At 47.9% G+C, this 22,061-nt stretch overlaps 1 protein-coding gene across 1 annotated transcript in view; it reads right to left on the reverse strand.

The window, feature by feature from the left end:
- MCF2 (MCF.2 cell line derived transforming sequence) overlaps positions 1–22,061 on the reverse strand; it is a gene marked incomplete at both ends in the record, with an annotated part of 55,627 nt that overhangs the window by 18,570 nt on the left and 14,996 nt on the right. The window contains 10 exons of the mRNA XM_084269294.1: positions 917–1,088; positions 1,220–1,411; positions 2,813–3,004; positions 4,432–4,551; positions 4,928–5,042; positions 5,470–5,594; positions 8,895–9,044; positions 10,538–10,654; positions 11,714–11,833; positions 19,058–19,148. Coding sequence (XP_084125420.1) covers positions 917–1,088; positions 1,220–1,411; positions 2,813–3,004; positions 4,432–4,551; positions 4,928–5,042; positions 5,470–5,594; positions 8,895–9,044; positions 10,538–10,654; positions 11,714–11,833; positions 19,058–19,148 — 1,394 coding nt within the window. The remainder of the gene's footprint in view (positions 1–916; positions 1,089–1,219; positions 1,412–2,812; positions 3,005–4,431; positions 4,552–4,927; positions 5,043–5,469; positions 5,595–8,894; positions 9,045–10,537; positions 10,655–11,713; positions 11,834–19,057; positions 19,149–22,061) is intronic.

Raw genomic sequence — 22,061 nt, forward strand, 5'->3', positions numbered from 1 at the left:
CTGATTGAGGAAAGGAGTTCAGATGGCAGCAGGGTCTAGTGAAGGTGGCATCAGCCAGGAAGATGAAATTTGGGATTTATTTGCTGCACTGGGCTCAGAAAGCCACCAGAAAAAAACATTTGTGTTTTGACACAATTTTTAATTGCTTCATGCAGTCAGATCACTGAATTTAATATTGCCACACAACGTAGCATGTCCCTGGTTTGAGACACCTGGGCATTACTCTGGAATACTTCTTAATTCTGATACACAGCTGCCAACTATGACCATTTTAATGTTATCATTTAAAGCTAACACTGTGCCACAGCCCGTTACCAAAATCAAGGCAGAATATCCAGTTCAACCAGAATTAGTAGCTTTACGGGCATTCGTTATCCCACAACTGGGATTTAAGGGAGACATCCTCAAAGAATCAAAGGGAGTTAAGCATCCAGCTTCTCATTTCTAATCATGAGATCCAAGTTCCTTGTTTCTCCAAGCTCCTCTGCAAACATCAGTCTAACTTCATGTCAGTTCCAGCTCAAGACAGTTATGGAGACTGCCACAGAGAACAGGTATGCTAACGGATTTATAAACCTTGCCCTTCTTCCTTGCAGAACTAATCCACCAGTTTTCAGCCCAGTAGGATGCTGGCAGAGAAGAACTAGATGTACGTGATGATTACAGCTGTCTTTGCCCTCACTGAGCAGGAAGTGAAAATAGACACCAAGCAAAGCCCCATTCTTCACACAGGTATGGGAAGCTAGACATGAGAATTGGAAAGACAACAAATCACCTCATAGACATCTAGCATTATACAACAACTTGGTACCAGCAAGGTTTAATTGCTTTCTCAAAACCATCCTTGGCCTTACTCTTTCTCCTGCCTCAAAGCAAAATTATCCACTGAAAATACCAGAAAATTAAAATAGCTTACCATGCTTAGGAGAAAACAGGGGAGATTTGGATCTCGGTGGATTCTCTGGCCGAGGGGCCACTAACTGGACGGGCCGCACGTGTTTATCCAACAGCTTCTTGAAGCAAGACTGACGATTCTCAAACATGCTTCGCACGTTTTCAAGCTTGACCTGCACTGACTGTATCTGGCACTGTAGAGAGTGAAAAACTGCCATTATTTCGCACTCTGACCCAAACCAGAGGAGTCTAAAGCTGACACCACCGCGACACAGCCTGATCTTGCTTCTTATTTGCGTAACAAGGAACTGGAGGGGTTGCTCACCTTCAGTTCAGATGTTAAGACCGACTCAAAATCGTAGTGTAGGGCTTGGGGATCGTAGTTTAAGTAGGCTGAAGAGCTTTCAAGAAACCTTTCTATGTCCTGGAGGGCTTTCTGAGCGCCTTCCTTGGACTGGCACTTATCCATCTGCTGGTTGGCGAGCAGGTAGGCACCTTCATCACAGCACTGCAGAGCCTGGTAACAGCATGGGGCAAACACAGGGAGCGAGACCATCAGCAGCACCCCTACTAAATCAAGGTTCCCGTGAGGAATAGCATTTACTGAATCTGTATTTTCAACAGGCAGCCGATTAGTACACTCCTAAGGACCTCAGCACTTTGATTAGGAAGTAGAAAGGCCACATTTTTTCTGGAGGGTGACTGCAGTCCTCAACATACCCAGCCACATTGTGCTCCCACTTGTACCTGGATAAAAGCAGTGGGATAACTGACACAGAAGTACTATTTCATGCATAGCTGAGCCAAATGATAAGCAGATCTTTATTTATCCACCTCCAAAAGCTGAAGGGAAGGAGGCACAACAGAATTTACAAGAGGACAGGCAGGTTTCTTGAGATAAATGACCGGCTTGGTGCAGGCCTGAACTGCAAGGAATGATCAAAGCAACTGCAGTTCAGTTGAAAACATGCTACTGAAAACCCCAATTCTTTTAAGGTTCTACCTTTAACTCGCAGAGGTAACAGCTGAATGCCAAGCTAGGGTTTGTTTGGCTCCCACACACATTGGTGTGCACGAGTGTAAGAAGATGCCACAGCCAAGAGCAACAGAAGATCTCCAGTGCTGTGAACAGAGACCGTGGAGAGCAGGACCATGCTGTGCTCCAGCAGAGCCCATGGGCCAGACCACCAGCACCAAGCAGGACTGGAAGGAGCCCAGGAGAGGACACCACTCGCTGCTGCTGAGGAACCCCCCAGCCCCACAGATTAATACAACATCATAGTGGAGAACACAGAAAGGGAAAAACAAGTTTCCTAGCCCCCCAAAACAGTGAAACAGAAGAGGGTCAAACTTCACTGCTTCCCTTAATGGCCTCAAGCGTATCGCAGCCCTGTGCCTTCTGGCCTAATTAGCCTGAATTTCTCTAAATGAATATTTGATGCTGATTAAGATATCAAAGACCGTTGGAGCCACATGACTCCACTTCCATGCTAGCACACAGCAGCTGCGCCCATCCACCAATCTGTCACCTATTTTACACTCAGCTACGCTCAGTCTTAATAAATCGCCCTGAGAAAAGGGCTGGGGTTTATCTGCCAGCATCACCCCTGCTGCACTGGGTGTGAAGACCTCAAGCATCAATTAATACGTGCGTGCAGCGTGACCAAAAAGCAGCAGCAGCTAAACTTTGGTCTTCTGAGTTGCCCTCTGGAGATGCCCACCTCTTTCTGCTGACTATTCACAGCACCAGCAGATATCTGATAGCTTAAACAGCTATGCTCCTGGGGAACGCTTCCCTACCCTGAACTGCCAAAGCAAAGTTGCAAATTTCAGATGCCTCCAGTTAAGATGCAGAGAGGCTAGGCCTGTGGAGAAGCTACCTATCTACTTCTCAGGGCACTGTGTCTCTGAACTCTACCTTCTGAAGGTGGGTATGGAGATCCAGGGTCTTCTGCAGCCTCATCTGCTTCCTTTTGATCTCATCAGACAGGACGTCAGAGTGGTGCCGCAGCTCGTTGCACTGCTGGCAGATTAAGTTCAGCGCGTAGTGATGATTTGCTGCTAGCTGGTGTCCGTGCAGTATCACCACCTGAGCCTTCCCAATCAGATCCTTCAGTGAAAGGAAAAGGATGGATTGCACACTTCCTTCAAATATCTACATATAACCACACACACTTCCTGGTCTCACCAGATTTCAGGTACCCATGGAGATGACTGCCATGAGCAGCAGCAAGAATGGGTGCCTTACGTGGGATAAAATAGCACCCCCATCATCTGGGGGAAAAACCCTTTGCTTTCCAAAAAGGGTTTAAAGGGAAAACAGCATTTCACCAAACTAGCAACATTGTGAATGGTGCTGGCAATGTGTTGCTGCTGTCTCCAGGAACTGCTCTCTATAAAAACTGCAGCTGATGTCCAGTTTAGGCACACTGGGCTCATAAGCACGAAAGGGAACTTGACCAGTTAAGGTTTATGATGAAAGCAAACCAGGCCCTTTGCAGCAAAGCTTGATGCAGAGGTGATATAGGACACGGGGAAATGAAATTAAGCTGCACCAGGGCAGGGTCAGATTAGATGTTAGGAAGAAAATTTTCACTGAAAGGATTTTCAGGACCTGGAGCAGGCTGCCCAGGGAAGGGGTTGAGTCACTATCCCTGGATGTGTTTAAAAAAAGGGTTGATGAGGTACTTAGAGATATGGTTTAGCATAGAACAGGAACGGTTGGACTTGATGATCTTAAAGGTATTTTCCAACCTTGTGATTCTGTGATCCCAGAGCAAACATGGTTATTCTGTGAACATGCTATCTTGCCTGCACATCGCAGTCTGTGTAATGGTTACATTTTCTCCAGGGTTGGCTTTCTGCTGGGACGGCTTCCCTGCAGCATCCTGTCTGCCTGGCCTTTTGTTCCTCCTCCCCCTTTCCACAAACATTGCTTCCAAACAGCCAAAAAAGCCCTACACCTTTCCCCTAGGACTCTTGTATTCAAAGAGGTCTCTGGGGGTTGTGTCCAGTTCCCTCAGGATTTCTCCAGTGACCCTGGAGCACTTGCCAAGCACATCCCTTATAAAGTCACATCCTCAGTCGGGCTCCCATGAATCATCTCTCTTCACCCTCCTTTCCCCTTAGTCTTCATCCATATGTTATGTTCAAATCACAGACACGTCAAGATAGCAACTTTTTTGCCTCTCCGTGTGCCTGGTAACAAGTCTCTGCCTATTAGCATTGCTAAAGCACTTAACATATAAATAATTCCTCTTCCAGCTCATTAACTCCCACGCCTCCCCTATGTTCAGACATTTATCTGTTCTGGATTTTCGTGGTGGCTCAGCAATTTATTTTAACCACGATAATGAAATGCCCCGTGCCTGGCTTGCAGGGGGATGGCGGCACTGCTGCGCAGCCCAAAGCCATGAAATCAACCCTCCTCTGCAGCCGCTTCCCAACCACTTGCACCAGAACAGGGTGATTTCAGAAAACACCAGAGCATGCCTCTGGTGTTTCACTAGCCCCTCTTCCCATGACAGGTTATCTCACCTGAGCCATACCATCAAAATGACCCAGGTCCTTGAGCCTCTGTTTTACTTGGAGGACGCTGTCGCCGGTGTCAGGCAGCTCTGCTTGCTGACCCATTAAGAACTCGATGGCATTCTTGACCTAGACACAAAGAAGAAGACTGCTGCAAAAGGATACAAAGCACAGGCAGGGGAGAAATCATCCTCAGGCCAAAATTAATCACACTTTAGCTCAGACTGCTAAAGCAGAGCACAAAACTGGTGTCCAAGAACTAATTTCTGAATTCAAAGATGCTCCCGTCAGCAAGAATCTACGCGACTGCAGGGCAGCGATCCCTAAATTAGCTCTGAATGAGGAAGCACAGTGGTGTCCCCAAGCTAGAGAGCGCTGCCAGAGTCAGGGAACAGCAGCATAAATTAAACAGTCTCAAAATAAAAGGCACGAAAACACTCTCTCCTCTCCCTTCCTTCCCATCTCCGACTCTTCCTTCTGCCAGCAGAAGTGCATCTGATCATACCTCTTGGAAACTTTGCTCAAACTTCCACAGTTGTAAATACTGCTCCATTTTTAACTGATGTTTTTCCCAGAAGCCATCAAAAGCAGTCTCCATCTCGTGCAGCTGACCAAGTAATCTGGAGCACAGGAAAAGGACAGGATAAGAACAATTTTCAAATAGAGGTCAGGCAGGGATGGACAAGCCCTGGAGATCACCTACACAGGTCTTCTGCACTGAAGCTCTGAGGAAAAGTCAGTGGATGTCTACATATGTGAAGATCTCAGGGCTAATTCTAACTGAATCATCACTGCAGGTGACAGCACCGCTGTGAAGCCGTTGCTGCCATCTCCATTTAGCTGAGTAACACCTGGGAACCCAGCATGGGGCAACCTTGCATCTGCATTTTGCAAAGGCCAAGACAGCAATTTGATGGGTCTGGAGGAAAACTCTGGTATCTTGGTCTTTACCTGATTGTTAGGGGACCTAAACAACACACCCACCACTTAAATAACTTGAATGTTCCCACTCAAATACCAGACAGACCCAGAGCAGCGTGCACTCACCGATTCACGGTCTCCCAGTCCCCAGGCCTCTCGCGGTGCTGCTCCTCACTGCATTCCCCAGCATCGGGCTCTTCAAAACTGCTCAAAAGCAAGTTTCCCTCTTTTGTGACTGCTGTGATATCTTCCTGCATGATTCAAAGCATTTCTGAGTCAGGATACTTTTTGTGAGGTGACAGTAAGCCATTTCACGTTTGTCCCTGTACCAAACGAAGCACCAGCATCCACCAGACCAAAGGACTCCCAGCAGATGTTTTAGCCCCCTGACTGTGGGGTTAGCCTCTGAGGCAGGAGGAGGCTGAGCCATGGGCTGGTCACCAGGCTGGGTGGAAACTGGCATGCATAAAACCATCAGGCCACAAAATGATTCAAGAGGCAGGAGGACAGGACTACCACAGGTCTCTCCTGGTGAGCAGGTAGGTTTCCATTAGGTATCTATCAACCAGTTCAAGGATTTGAGCAAGTATTCCTGCAGCTCAGAGGCTGCACTTCACCACCAAGCTCATCACAGGAGGTTGTAGGAAGAACATCCCATAGTTCCCATTTAGGGAAAATAAACCCCAGGTGTGCTCATGAGCATCAGCTGAGGTGCTTTGTGCTGTGGTGGGCTCAGTGATGGAGCAAATGTGGCCATTTAGTTCATTACTTTCAGAAGACAAAAGACCAAAGATATAGGTGAGAAGGAAGGAGAAAACAGAGGTGGCTGATGAACTGAGTTGGAAGAATCCCTGAAGGGGAGACTCATGCATAGTTCCATCAGAGACCCAACTCCTGGAGGAGAAAGAGCCCATTCTAGGAGGTGGCCAGATTTCTATTGCAAGAGAAACAACAGAGAATGGTTCCCACTTCTTTGGAAACATTCTGTGGAACCACTTTAGGGAGAAGACTGAGCAAGCACAGTCTTGCTTACACGTCTGCCTGCCCCAGGTTGCTAAAAACAACCTAAACTTAAGAGCATCATCAGGCCAGCATCCCAGGAGCAGGAGGACACGGCTGGAAGAGCTTCTCCTCTCCCACACACAAAGCATCCCCTGCCAGTTTGCATCCCTGTCGCTAAAACATCAGAGAAAATGACCACAAGGCCAAAATATCCACCTCCCTTTGGAGTGCAGGAGACTCCAAAGGGAAGAGGAATTAGGCAGCATGCTTTAGACTGCAGGCAGCTGTTATTTCATCCCCTTACATCTCACTCTCCAGAGCCCTGCACTTCCCTTTTGATTCAAAGCCTTTCCTTATACATACCACAAAGTAGCCCGACTGCCAGACAGGTGTTGACTGGGGTTTTTTTACCATTCAGTGTATCAAAGAGGTTAATTTCTTAATTACTCTGCTTAATTAACTTCTATCTTTTTTTTCCCCATTGTGTTTACAACCAGCTTCTGTTCAGTATCACAGCTACATAAATGATTCTGATCGACTCATTATGTGAATTCAGGGCTCAGCTGTACCAATCTTGGGGTTGTCACAAGAGGGACAAGGATCCTGTGTCCCGCTGCCACCGCGGTCTGTGTGCAGCTTCTCAGCTGCTTTCATCCTTCACAGGCTTGGAAGGAACAAAAGGGGGAAAAAAAAAGCCAACGGACTTTATTTCAGTCAGAAGCTGACGAGTGGTTTTGATATTTGAAATAAATAGAGGAGGCATCAAAAGCAACAGATGCCTTGTACTGAGTGCTGCTGGGCTTTGTATGCAAATGAAAGCACATGAAGGGTGTTACTTCTCCACAGAGGAAAGTGTGTACTACTGGTTGTTCATACACAGGATTACATCATGTGGCTGAGAGCTGCCCCTCACACCTCAGCTGTATCACAGAATCACGGGACGTTAGGAGTTGGAAGGGACCTTGAAAGATCACCTAGTCCAACCCCCCTGCCAGAGCAGGATCACCCAGACTAAATCACACAGGAACACATCCAGGAGGGTTTGGATGTCTCCAGAGAAGGAGACTCCACAGCCTCTCTGGGCAGCCTGTCCAGGGCTCTCTCACCCTCACAGGGAAAATGTTCCTCCTTATATTCCCATGGACCTTCCTCTGCTCCAGCTGCACCCGCTGCCCCTTGTCCTGTCACTGCCATCACTGAGCAGAGCCTGGCCCCGTCCTCCTGACTTTCATCCTTTACATATCTATAGACATTAATAAGGTCACCCCTCAGTCTCCTCTTCTCCAAGCTGAAGAGGCCCAGGTCCCTCAGCCTGTCCTCATAAGGAAGGTGTTCCACTCCCTTCATGACCTTGGTGGCCCTGCACTGGGCTCTTCCAAGGAGTCCTACTGCCCTAAGCATGAAGTTTAGGTCAGTCTCACTGTATCATAATGCAGCTGCCATTTTGTACTACAGCCCTCTTGACTTTCAAAGAAGAAACAAAGGACTGTTGCAGCATCTGTAGTGATACTGTCTATACACACACACACACATCGATGGCCACACAGAGCACACTCTGGGTGTCATTCTGCACACTTCTCACACGCAGCCTCCGGGCCACCCGCTGTCACGTGAACGACAAATGATTATAAATGGCCACAGACACCCTTCTCTGACTTGGGCAAGTGGATCCAGTCATAAAGCAAATGAGCTCGTTCTTCAGCCACACAGCACAGCAATTAACACAGGAACTGTTTCTGAAGGGAGAGGTTGAGGACAGGCAAAGATAGGGGGGCAGGAAAGACAACAGCTTGTTACAGAAGCAGCTGGCTGCTCTAAAACTTCCATGAGCTCCTATAATAATATTAATCCTATGATATTATTACAATTATTCATAATGTATTTAATAATTATATATAATTAATGTTAGTATTAATGTTAGTGTTATCATTAATCCTATGCTAATGTTAATCATAATCACAAATCCTAAAATATTAAAGAAACAAATGTTTAAGGTGAAACACGAAGGGTCAGGTGAAGACAGGGGATCACATCGTGAATGCTCTGTACCATGTGCTCACACCAAATCTTCACCTCAGATGCCCTCCAGCACAGCTTCCTTCCACCAACCTGAGAATGCTGCATCAGGCAGGGGGACCTGGGGTCAAACCACCCCTCCAGACCCACTGATGATGGTCGCGTGCAGCTTCTCCCAGCCATGGGGGTAAAGCGGAAGGAATCCCACACGAGGCACAAACCCACAAGTGTTGGAGCCTCCCACCCGCCCTCTGCCAGCGAGACAGGCAAAGCCCATGATGGGAGCACACTAAATCTGCAGCTGAGACACTTTGCTGGGTGCTGGCAGGGTAATTTGTTTGAGAGAGGGCACGTGCAAGGGTAATGTGCAGAAACAGTCACGCCGTGTTTTGTTTTGTCTGTCAACATAGACACATGCATGGGAGGGAAGGAGGAGTGGGCACCAACCTAACAGGCAGCCAAACCCCAGAAATCCCATCTTGCTGTGCAAACAGGGGCTGGAAACCCACAGGGGAGCTGCTGCTGAGCCTTACCTTGAGCTGGTAATACTTCTCTGTGCGTAGGGCCAGGATGCGCTCGATTGAGTACATGTCATCCGGCAGCTCGGTCTCCGCCAGCTCCGTGCCAAAGGCCTGTAACATCTGGGCAATTTCCTTCACTGTCAGTGCAAAACTCTCTATCGCCTGGTGGGAGAGGATAATTGCAATCAGCTTGGGATTCAGGGCATCCCTACAGCTCGTTAAGAGTCTGTGCAGAGCCAAGGCTGAGATCTGCAGGGCAGCCCCAGAGCTTGCTATGAGGGAGATGGGTGGGAAGGAGGGTGTAGAGAGATGGGTGTTGGTCTCTTCACTCAAAAGACAGGTGACAGGATGAGGGGGAACGGCCTCAAGCTGCGCCAGGGCAGGGTCAGATTAGATGTTAGGAATAAGTTCTTCACCAAAAAGACTGTCAGGCACTGGAACAGGTTGCCCAGGGAAGGGGTTGAGTCACCATCCCTGGATGTATTTAAAAGATGGGTAGATGATGTGCTCAGGGATATGGGTTAGTAGAGGACAGGAACGGTTGGACTTGATGGTTTCAAAGGTCTTATCCAACCTAGTGATTCTGTGATCACATTTATATTTTCTTCAAACAGCATATGCATTTTCCATGGAAATTTCAGGCAATGTTTTATGAGCACACTGCAAGGGAATTTTGAGAGAGATTTTTCATACACTTATCTGCCATATGCAGCCGTTGTCTAGAAGCTATCCTTTTCTTAGATTAACAGTTTTTGTCACTCATTTTGTCATTTTTGTCTCCAAGTGTGAGAGCTCAGCCATTATCACTTTAACACATCATGCAAAAGAACAAAACTAAGAGCCAACGAATTTGAAAAATTCATTAATTTGGCAGTGCAGCAGCATAAACTGGCACAAAGTTAATGGCATAAAAAACTCAATGGTTTGAGTGATTCCAGCTATAACGCCTTCTGCTATTGTCTTTATACTGAGCTCCACATCTGTTGGTGTGGATGATGTTGCAGGACAAGGGGCACGAGGAGGTCTGAAAACATTTTTCATTGGCGCTTTGATTTGTTGGAAATCCAACGGGGAATCCAATCTGCTATTAATATGGGAGACAAAGACCCAGTGAAAACTCAGCATGTACAGGAAGCGCAGAAACACACAGCAAGAAACAGCTCAGGGAATGAAATGCCTGATTTCTGGCAATAGTAAAGGAAAATTCTCGCAAAGAAGAAGAAATAAAAGGAAATTTTCTGAATTCCCAGCATTCAGTCAGTATGTAGACAGCAGCTTCATTGCCCTGGTTCCCAAACACATTTGTGGTATCGATCACATGAAGTAACTGTTATTAAAAAAACCACCCTACAAACTATTCTGTATCTACCATACATCTTTTATTAAATTCCCATTAGGGGAATTTTAATAAGGATTTCAGACAGATCTTTCAGGAGCAGTTTCAAAAGGAACCTGAGGGAGTTAACCACCCAATTCCCTTACAGACCCCTCAAGCACCTAATGCCACCTGACCCCTTCACAAATCTGATGGAGGAAATGTAGTTGGCTTCAGGGGTTCCTATCAGGCATCCCCTACCCCTTGCCTTACAGAAAACCTTCCTCAGTCGATCCCAAACACCCAAGAGAAGAGCCCGGTGTTCAGGCCCGGTACGTACAGTCCTGAAGATGACCCACTCGCTGTGGCAGTACTCCAGAGTGCCTCCAAACTCCGGGGTTAATTGCTGTTCATCAATGTACGTCAGCAGGTCGCTAACCGAGCTCAGCATAACAACCTGCAAACAAGGCAGCACCGTTAGTCCGTCAATGATCACGACTCCTACCCAAGTCATAGACAATCAGGCCTACAAATCTCTTATGTACCTAAAAATTGGGTTTTCTCTAAGTATTGTTGTACAGCATGGCTTATTTTCTTATTCTTATGGCTTAACATGGCTTTTATTTGATGCATTTGACCATTCTGGTAAGCCAGCCCTGATCTCCTCAGTGCTTGCCTCCTTACATGCAAAGCACAGTGAGATGCTGCAGTATCTGACTGCAGAACAGAGCTGAAAGCAAGAGTAATGCAGGTGTTTGCAAGGAATGACCAGTAATCTGGGGGAAAACAAAAAAAGATACATTTTAACAAGTTTTGAGGCCTTGGCCAATTGCACATAAATATTTACTCCTTGTATAGATGGCTGTCTTGATCTGCCCTGGAACAAGTTGTGAATTTTCAAAGCTGCACAAATAATAAACATTTTAGAGTGAAAAATGCAAAGTTTGTGGAAATCATATTACTTCCTAAAGGAAAAAATGGAGATTATTTCGTGGCTTCATAATTGTGTCAAACTTAGATTCCACAGGCCTGCTTTTCTTCTCTTAATTACTCCAATTATGTCCTATAATCAAGGAGGTTTTAGAAGTCTCCGAAACACCAACTTGAGAATAGAAAATCATTCCAGTTGCTATTTTAGAGACAAATACCTACGTGGTATGGAGTTTACACAAGATTAAAGTGGCAATTATGGGTGGAAGCCATAGCAAAAGCATCACTAGACGTGTCTCTCTACTTCTCAGAGATAAGCCAAACTCCTGAGCATGATTTTATCCTCCAGAGGCATGCAGCCTACTTGGGGGATGAGAACAGGGGGAGAACCCCACCACCCACTAACTGTGGACATGCTCTGTGAGGAGCAAACTCTGCACAAGGGAGCTGGAAAGTTCTAAGGGAGAGGTTTGGTGGGGAGAGATTGGGTGGAAATAGGGCATATTACTGGCAGAGACATGCAGTTACTCTTCATAGGTGCCTGCAATGGGACACAGAGGCACAACACCCCCTCCCCAACTCATACCGGTAACTTGAGTAGGAAATCCTCCTGACTGAACCGAAATCCAATGTCAGTGAAGGTGCGCTGGAAAAACCCCGTGGGACGAAGAACCATCACTAAGTGCAGGTTCCCTGGGAAAGATGCCTGCAAGGAAAGAGACAACATTCAACCTGGGGACGTGGCAGGTCCAACAACGACTTTCAAACACTTCAAAAAGGGGGGAAAATCATTCAGGTCTTGGTGTTTTTTGTTGTTGTTTCTTATTTTCAAAGCAGGAGGGACAACACAGTAAGTGGTTCAGAGAGACAGATGTAGCTGCAGGAGGACCATCCAGTTCCACTTCCCTTTGGAAGAGGCAGGAATTCAGCCCTGCACCTTGGAGGGCCACTTATTATAAACTTTAATACTCTATAATTTGTTCACTGCTCTAACTTGGAGAGCGAAATTGCAACTTAGCAGGGAACAGAGGGGCTGGGACACCAAGGGGAATGACAAACAGATTGGGGAAGGAAAATTTATTGCCAAACTCACTAATCATCCCATAACTGCATCAAGCATTCTCTTCTCGTCTCTGGTAATTACCAGGCAACATTTAATTTGTGGTAAGAATTTGGAATTTCCTGTGAAATGCTGCAGGAGTCTTTTTATGAGCATATGGTTGGCAGGTGCAGTTTGAAACAGATCCATGAAAGGCTGCTTGAGAATGAAAAAGAATTTTTAAGAAAGTAGGAGTCACATCATTAAATTATGGATAAGTGTATGAGGCAGAAGTGAGTTAATTAAGACATATGATTTTTCCCTGAGATCCTGCCATGCCAGGTTACATTTCTCCCTATGTTCTTCCTTATATTATCCTCCTCCATTATCCTCCGAGAAAGACAATAGTAGTATCTATTCCAAGGGTGAGAGTAATGCTTAGGTACTGCACACCACAGGGCACACAATCTATGCCTTCAAACCAAAGACTGCTCCCAGAAACGTGCATTAGCATTGTTCAGAAAAGCCCCGGTTTACAGTTGAGATCTGACACCCAGGAACTGCAGCGTAACCCATTTGCTGTGTTTCCTTGGGTGGGAAAGGGCAGGTTGCAGCTTCCCTTGCCCACAACTCCACTTACAAATGGACAGTGACTTTTAGGATCAAATATATTGATCAGACATTATTTTAAGCAGGAGGAGGGAAAAAAAATAATAAAACATGAATGTGAATGAAGTGCCAAATTCATACTCTTTGGAAGTCAACAAGAATGGCATGAGGGACAAAGATCCAGTGTTAGACACAAGAGCAAACCATTAAATAACAGAGATGTTTGTGCTGGGTGCTGTACCTCTGCTCCACAGCACCCAGTGAGCACACAGTGTCTCCAAAATAGGTGCCATCCCCAGGCACAAAGTAACGGCTACAGCGGCAGGAGACCCCAGGAACCAGCTTCCAACACACCAAACCTGCTGATGGGCCAAAGGTCTAAACCTGGCAGTGGAGTCACCAGACCTTCACGGCTCTGAGACAGGTCTTGCCCAAGAAAGAGTGGGTGAAATGCTGCAGGAGGTAAAGGTCATTGCTTCCGTGACTGTTTAATTAGCCCTACAAAGACCATCTCTCCTGCGAGACAAGCACAGGCAGGTCTTCCAACAGCCCAGCTACCAGACACAGCTCTGTCTGCAAAGATGCCCATCTCAGAGAGCCTGCTCAGCTGAGGATTTTTGACTTGAGCTTCATGCATTACTAGAAAGAAAATCATCCGCCGTCTGCTGGATATCTCTGAGGAGTTGGAGTGGTTCCTCGTTTCGAGACTGAGAAGCATCTCTGCCTGGGATGCAGAAAACCTTCACTGAGGAAAGCACCACCAGAACTGGCACAGGCTTGCAGACATTTTGAATGAACTGAGAATTTACAGCATTAATATTGCACTGGAGAGTCTCTGGCAAGCTCAACACTCACCCCGCCCCACATCCCAGAGAAGCTGGCTGCCTCTCCCACCTCCCCATGCCGGCTGTCCCTTGGACCAGTAAATGCTGCTATTGCTCCATCCAGGCCTTTGGCTGACCTGGCTAGTCCCTGACACTCCGTATGCTCTGGCACATCTCCTGGCACTAAGACAGCCCAGGAAAGAAGAGATACATCCTGTCTGCGTTCACGGCAATGTCTGTCCCTGCAGAGTTGCGAGCCCATCACGTGTCATTCCATAACACCCACCCTTATGTCCGTGTTTGCCTCATGTTACATCCTGGGCACTTCCCAGTGGGTATGTCTCTGTGGACAGGACAGCAGGAGCATCCTCCAGTAAGGTTTAACATACAGCACCCAGGAGCCACCATGAGCTGCAAGCCCCAAGGGCCAGGATTGGACCCCTCGCCTTAATAGCTCAAACTGACTTGTACCAAAGCCTTGTGAGGCCAATGGTCTTACAATGCTTTAAAGGAGCTTAGAGGATGCACTTAAGGTCCTTCTGCATGGTTATAAGTTCATTGTGGGTGAATCTGATAGTGAAGTCCCATATAGTTTGGGGAAAGCCACTGTCATTTCCATCTCAGAAACACAACAGTGTGTTCAGGTCTCTGAACCTCAGGCTCCTACCTTGACCTCCCCTGAAAAATGCATCAGCAAGATCCTTGAGAAGAACAACCAGCCAGAGACACATCCTCCTTTGGTTGTGCTACCTGACTCCATCCCCTGTCTCCTTTAACCCTGTTTGGCACTTCAAGCAGAGATGAGTCTGCTTTGCCCTCTTCCTGCTCCTTCAAGTCCTTTTTGAGATGCACCCTTTGTGTGCAGAGCAGACTCCCTAGAGGAAGGGTCTGGGTCTCCAGTGGGAAGCTGTAGGCTTTGACTCTCTTCTCCCACAAGCCCTTGGACAGGAAACCCACAGCTCCAGGAGGATGGATGGGTGATCAGGAGGCAGAGATGCCTGATGAAACCACACTGCAATAGCAGGAAGATGTGAAACGCCTCTGCGAGCAAAGGTGAATTTGGACACCCTTGGAATCATGAATGCAGGATGCCAACATGCTCTACACAACATACAAGAAGAGACCATAACCTAGCACTCTCATCCTCCTGCCACATCTGCCACAGAGGCAAATTCTCCTTGGACAGAACTTGACATGCCACACACACACAGACCTGCATCCCTTTTGCTCCTCGATCCATAGCTGGGTTTCCAGGCCAGGTGATTTGATTTCCATTCAGCTTAGAAAGCGCTTGGGGGCTTTTTCAGCTGATTTTATACATGTAAGATCAAAGGCAACACTTATGAGTAGCTAAACCCCTTGCAAATGATACCTAATGTATTCCAAGCATGGAAGAGACAACCAAGCCAAAAAATAAGCTTGCAGGAAGACAACTACCAACCAAACCATGTCCTATGCCCTCTCACAGACTTAAGAGAAAGGATGAGAAAGGATATACACACACACACACACACACACACACACACACACAAAGATCAGTAATTCCTCAAGGATAACATTCCTGAAGGGACTATATCTTTTTTACTCACTCCTACAATTCCAGTTCTCCTAAGTGCTGAAGCATAGGCAAGTTACCTGCAAACTGAGATCTGATGATGCTGAAGGTAATGCTGGAAAAAACCCTTCCCCATAATATAATCAAGACAGCAAAGACAAAAGGATCCTTAATCTTGTTTTATGTTTTATCTTCTTATTCATAACACTGAACCAAATCTTGTGCATCGGACAAACGTGGGTTTATGTAACAAAACACCTACAAGTACCCTCTCCAGCCTTTGCCCTCTGCTGTTCCACTGCAGTACATCGGGAAAACTCAGTGCAATCCCACTAAATCAGGCAGTTGGCAACGTTTCGCCAGGACTAACCACCTGACTGACCCAGGACCGGGCTCAGAACATTGTCCCCCTTCACAGGACGCAAACACGTGCACCTTAAGGCCCCAGTTCAGCAACTGGTTTAAAGACACGCTCAGCTGCAACCACACAGATCACAGATCACAATACAGCCCATCTCAGCTAACACAGCACAAGAAAGGGCATCCATCAAAAGCATCTCAGTTATTGCCTCCCATCCTGTATCGTGTCCTGGTGCATTTATTGTGATTTTTCCCTAGTTTTAGGAATTTGGTTTCCAGAGAAACATCCTTCCCTGCAGTTCCCTGGGAAATCCGTGAGCTTGGAAATCAATAAATGCAACGACCAAGTGGTATCTGCCAGTAAGTTTGTGAGGAATGGGGATTGATGCTGGCGGTCCTCACACAGGTGCCGAAGCGAATGCCTTTCCCCTGCCCCTTACAGGAAAAGTCAGACACCAAAACGCCGGGTCCTGCTAAATTTGATGCTTGAACTTACCCCCCACACACACCCCCCCAGGAGCCAAACCGAGGAACTCCAGAGCGCTCTGCTACCTTGACGTTACCCGCCTGCATAATTAACCCCCAAAGATGCCGTCAGCATCGCCTGGAGCACCAATTCAGCCCAGGGCCCCCTCCCCGCGAGGGGCTTTCCCTGACGGCACCAGCAATAAATACAGCCTTTCCCACGGCACCCCAGAGATGCGCTGCGGGACGCGGATGCCCCACCGCCCGCAAGCAGCGCCCGGCTCCTCCCGCACGGAAGGTATCGCTAAAAACACTCCCCCCGCCATGCTCGGTTAGCATCACGCCGGTCAATATCCCCGCTCCCCCTTTCACCCCCACCACCCCCCCCGCCTTCCTCCCGGTACAAAAAGGCCTCTCGCCGCCGCGATGCTGCCGCCCCCGTCCTTGGGCGCTGCAGCACGCCGGGCCCGGAGCCTTACCGCATTCCTGCCGGCCCGCCGCCCGCCCCGCCGCGGGCTCGCCTCGGCCATCGCCCCGCCGCCGCTCCGCCGGGCTCGGGGGGTGCGTAGGGAACCCCCTTCTCCGCTCCCGGGGCAGGTAGAGGCGGGCAGCGGGGCGGGCAGCGGCAGCCCCGCCGGCACCCGGCTCCCGGCTGGCAGCCCCGCTCTCCTTCCCAGCGCCGGGGTTGGTTTTTAAGGTGGAATGCCAAAAATCATCCCGCAGCCGGGGCCAGCTCTTTTCCTTAGAGGATCGGGCTCTCAGAGCTCTTACCCTTCCCTTTCCTCCCCAAAAAACACACACTGCGACTATCGCAAAGGTGGGTCCTGAGGGCGTTTAGGATTCTGGAGGGGAAGTAAGGAAAGATGCTCCAGCCAGAAGCTGAGGCTTGACCCCAGCTGTAGGGCCCCCTCTTTCCAAAGCGGGTACCAGCCTGAGCCTGCTCTGCCCAAGCAATTAGAGGGATGCACAAAGAGTTAAATAAAGAGCTGTACAGCCTGAGAGCAAATTTTTGTCTGGATTGGGTGCACAAACGCAGAGCTGCACTCGCACAAACATATGCTGAAGAAATAGGGCAGTGTATTTTAAATGCAGCTCATCCGTGCTTCTCATTCCAAAATTATAAAAAGACCAGGGAAAAAAAAAAAAAAAAAGATATTCTTTCTTACTGCAGCATGGGTTATGGTTTGTGATCGGAAAGAAACCAAGATTTCATCTTTTTTTGTGTTAGATGCACAAAGTCCTTAAACGCCTCCTGGACACGGCGACAGCCCTTTGGGGCCAGACCCTGTTTTTAAGGCAAGATTCCCCAGTTTCAAGACTTATTGGATACAGGTGTCCTGCTTCTCACTCCTTTTTGCACAGAGTACCTCCGCAGCATCTACATGGACAGCCCGGACACTACAGGCAAAGCCAGGTCTCTACATGGGCGCGCAGTGCATACAGGTACAGGAACAGGGTGCAAGCTCAAGGGTCACACAATAATTACACTTTCTTATTAAAACGAGTGCCATTCCTGTAGAAGCTACAAATTAGGGCAGGATTTTTTTCACATTTGAAACTTCCAGACTATGCAAAGCAACCACCATCATCCTTAAAGGATGCTCTTAGTACAAGCACCTGTTCAAACGCTGGCAGCGGAACTGAATCGTGATGATCACTTTAAAGAGCTGCTTTTTAAATGCTGCTGCTGCTCTAATAGTATGGCAACCATACCTGGAAATTCAGTTAAAGACATTCAGGAAAATCAGAGCCCAAAATATTGACACCAGCATCTTACACATGTTAGAAAAAAGTAACCTTCTCTTCCTTCTGCTGGGTGATGATGAAGGGCCTGGAGCAGCTCCCCTATGAGGAAAGGCTGAGTGAGATAGAGCTGTGCAGCCTGGAGTAAAGACTGAGAGGGCATCTGATCAATGGTTATCAATACCTGAAGGGTGGGACATGGGGAAATGGACAGCCTCTTCTCAGTGTCTGTGGGGACAGGACAAGGGGCGATGGCCTCAAGTTGGAGCACAGGGAGTTCCACACCAATCTGGGGAAGAACTTCTTCCCGGTGAGGGTGAGGGAGCCCTGGGACAGGCTGCCCAGGGGGTGTGGAGTCTCCTTCTCTGGAGAGATTCCAGCCCTGTCTGGAGGCCTCCCTGTGCAACCTGTCCTAGGGATCCTGCTTTGGCAGGGGGTTGGACTGGATGATCTCTGGAGGTCCCTTCCAACCCCTACAATCCTGTGAATCTATCAGCAAAATGCCATCCAACCAAGTTTGGCTGTACCAGTATTAGCTACTCAAAACAGCAACAGTTCTAACTGTATCAGATCTAACCAGTATTTTATTTCTCAGTACATACTGTTCACTTCATTCTATATCAGATGGATCAACACTCAGTGATTATATGCAAACCCAAAGGCAACAGAAATACACCCAGAATATTTTCACTGTCGTACCCACAGGGCATGGCCTGGCTGGTACAGCATTTATCAATTAGCTCCTACCTATCCATGCATCTGTAGACAGGACCTGTATACCCCTGCATGCACTGCCGTGCTCTGATTTCACAAGGCATCCTCCATTCCTGAGCTGCAAAAAGCTTCCTTTGGAGACACACGTTCAGCCAGGGAACGAGCTCATGATGTGTAGCACACATAACGGGTATTTACAATACAGGAATGCATACATACACCTTTAAAATCACATATGAATGCTTGTGAAGCCCATTTTAAGAACCTGACACTTTCACTCCCAGACCAGTAGGTAAAATACAGTCTCACTAATAACCAGTGTCCACAAAGAACGTATATGAAGCCAAATCCTCCCCACAGCAAAAGCACTGAACGTAGCACAGAACACATAAAAGTACCAAACCAAGCAACTGAATCAGTTAATACTCAAACAGCTCATTTACGCCCTCAGATGGGGCACAGAGCTATGTCTGAATTAATTACAGGGCCATAAAACAAAATACTACATGGAGAGAAAGTGTGAGCATCAGCGCTCCTGGTTCCCAGGGTTTTCTGAAAGTGACATAAAATGGGCACAGTGACTTAACAGATGAAAAGAAATGAACATTAAAGAGGACTTACTGCTATTCTTTGGAGAGTCATTTTGACAGATGTCCACGTATCCAATCTTCTATCCAGGATTAGGATAAATTTGGTGTCAGACTCATGTTGACTAAGAGATAAGAAAATACCAATAACCAGATAATGCGTCGAGAGAAATGTGACTCTGTTCCCCCCAAAAAAAAACCAAAACCAAAACCAAACACAAGAACACAAAATGCAAACCATGTTTTGAGTTTTCCACGATTTCCAAAATTCCCTTTTGAAAATATTTCCCTGAGCAGTCTCCAGCATGGAATTTTGGAAGCCCAGGGCTAAGCATCACCTTTGAAATGGGCATTGTGGGGGAGGTGGGGACAACAGCTTGCCCTTGAAACCAGCACTGGGCTTGAGAAGGACTTTACAGAGGTCAGAAGCAGCTGTGCTTCTGCTGAGCAGCTCAGGGGTGGCCAGCAGCCTCCACCAGCCCTGCAGGAGATGCACATCCCTGCCCTCACCACTGAGCTCTTCCCTCTGAGGGAGCTCCTTGCCTGCCTGCCCGGGTTACAGTGACCAGCGATGACTCCTGGGTTGTTTTGGCACACGGCCACAGAGGTGACACTAACCCTGGGAAGGGCGATGCCAGCCTGGCAGGAGAAGTGGAGCTGGTGCTGAAACAGGCTGCTGGGGCTTCCCTGGCACCTCCCAAGGCAGTGATTGCTAGGAGGCAATTCCCAGCACACTCTCCTTCACTCTGCAGGCACAGGCTTCCTGACACCCCTTTTGATGTCCAAATCCTTCGAGTCGCTTTGAAACCCCTGGTGTTACCAAGTGAGACAGCAGCACCGGGGATGCAGAGTCCAGTGGGTGATCTAATGTGCTCCTGCCCCTAAGTCAAACATTGCCCTCCCCAGCAAGCTGGGTGCAGCTCAGCCAGGTTCAACCCAGGACAACACAGACCGCAGGGCAGCCCGGCTTACAACCTGGAATCATGTTTGCACACAGGTAAGGGTACGCCAGCTTGTAACCAAGTCCTCTCCTGTGAGTGTATTTACAGGATGCTTAGGTAATATTTACAATATTTATTCTGCGGATGCTGAAACAGGATCACCATGTCCCACACCACCCTATCCAGGCATCTTAGCGCTGAGGAGAGGCTCCCAGTACACGTGCTGGCTCCAGAGAGCTGGGTCAGGTATCTGCAGTGGGCATGGCCCCTATCCTAGCAGCCAACCACAAGAACCACCTTCCGTGTTGGGCAAGGAAACCCACACAGTGGATTAGCCAGCAGCATCCCATGGCAGGCAGCACTGGGCACCTTTCCTACAGGGAAAAAAGAAGGATACTTAAAGGCAGTGTGGGAGTTTTCACTCAATGCACATCTCACTGCTCTGGTCCATGATAACCACAACTCTGATAAATGTATTCAAAAGGAATTGTGCTGAGAGGGGAGGGAAAAGTCCTTCTGGCTGATAATGCCAATGAAGTGGAGATCTGTAAAGGCACCTGGCTCCCAAGCTGTCCTACGAACACATCTGAGGGATCTGAAATGTCACACCCCAAGTGCAAAGGCTTCAGGTGACTTTATGCACTGCCACTGAGGCGTAGCAGGAAAGAGCAGAGAGAACAAATAGCATGTTTTACTCCTGAGTCCCACACTGGAACTCTGCTGGTAGTAAAGTCTGAGGTTACACACTGTGAGCTGGACCAGGCGTGACTTTTCAGCCAAGCCCCTTTTTAGCTAAAACAGCTTTGGCAACACAAGATGCTCCTGTGGGTTTCTGGCAGGTCTGTTCACCCCCACCACGAGTTAAATGACCAGGTGGGTGGGAGGGGGTCAAAATGATCCTTTTGTTTGTAGTAAAAATAAAACCCTTGGGGTTTCAGGGTTTTTTTTTTACGAGAAAAGGCTGAGTGAGCTGGGGCTGTTCAGCCTTGAGAAAAGCCTGAGAGGGGATCTGATCAATGGTTATCAATATCTGAAGGGTAGGACACAAGGGGAAATGGGCAGCCTCTTCTCAGTGTCTGTGGGGACAGGACAAGGGGCGATGGCCTCAAGTTGGAGCACAGGAAGTTCCACACCAATCTGGGGAAGAATTCTTCCCTGTGAGGGTGAGGGAGCCCTGGGACAGGCTGCCCAGGGGGTGTGGAGTCTCCTTCTCTGGAGAGATTCCAGCCCCGTCTGGACACCGACCTGTGCGACCTGTCCTAGGGACCCTGCTTTGGCAGGGGGTTGGACTGGATGATATCTGGAGGTCCCTTCCAAACCCTACAAGTCTGTGACACTCTGATTTTCAGTACACCCTAAAACTTTAAAAGGTAGGTCTCTGTCCTATAAGAAACAGTTCCTCAGCTCCCTGTGGTATTTCCCAACAGGCTGCAATTAAATAACATAAACCAGTGTTTACACAGCACCACTGCCATCATCATAAAACCTGAAGAAAACCCCCAGAATCCAAGTAACTTAGAAAGGCAGCCAGACTGCAGCGTGCTCACTCTCAGCTACTAAAAGTATGCCAAAGCATGCCACTTCCTCAGGACAAGGTTATGTGCAGAGAGCAGCCTCTAAGCATGCTAATTTACTTTTATCAGCTCCCTTACAGACACAAAGCAGAAAGTTCCTGGCTGTCCAAAAGCCTGGAAACCTACTGTGGGAAATGTTGAATTGCAGAGCAAGCCTGTGACCATTTGCAACCCAGGCTGAGTTGCAGTTTTATCAGATTTCCAGTCCTACAATGTACCTTTCAGGCTGACAATAACAATAACTCAATGCCTTCTCACCAAGGGGTGAGTTCATCTGCATCCAGCAGCAGAGATGGAGACAGATAACTGGATTGAGGATTATTTCTCTCCGGGTGCTTCTTGTCACCTCTTTTTTTTCCCCTTACCCTTAATTTTGTGTGTGTTACAGGATGCACCAGACTAAAAATAAAGACTTGGGATGTTTTGCAGGAGGGAATTGAAATTGGATCCTGGAGCCTGCAGTTGTGAGATGTGTCACAGGGCTCCTTGTGGCTGGTGGGATCAGAGCACACCGTCAGGACCC

The sequence above is a fragment of the Gallinula chloropus genome (genome assembly GCF_964237585.1).
Source record: "Gallinula chloropus genome assembly, chromosome: 11".
NCBI lineage: Eukaryota > Metazoa > Chordata > Aves > Gruiformes > Rallidae > Gallinula > Gallinula chloropus.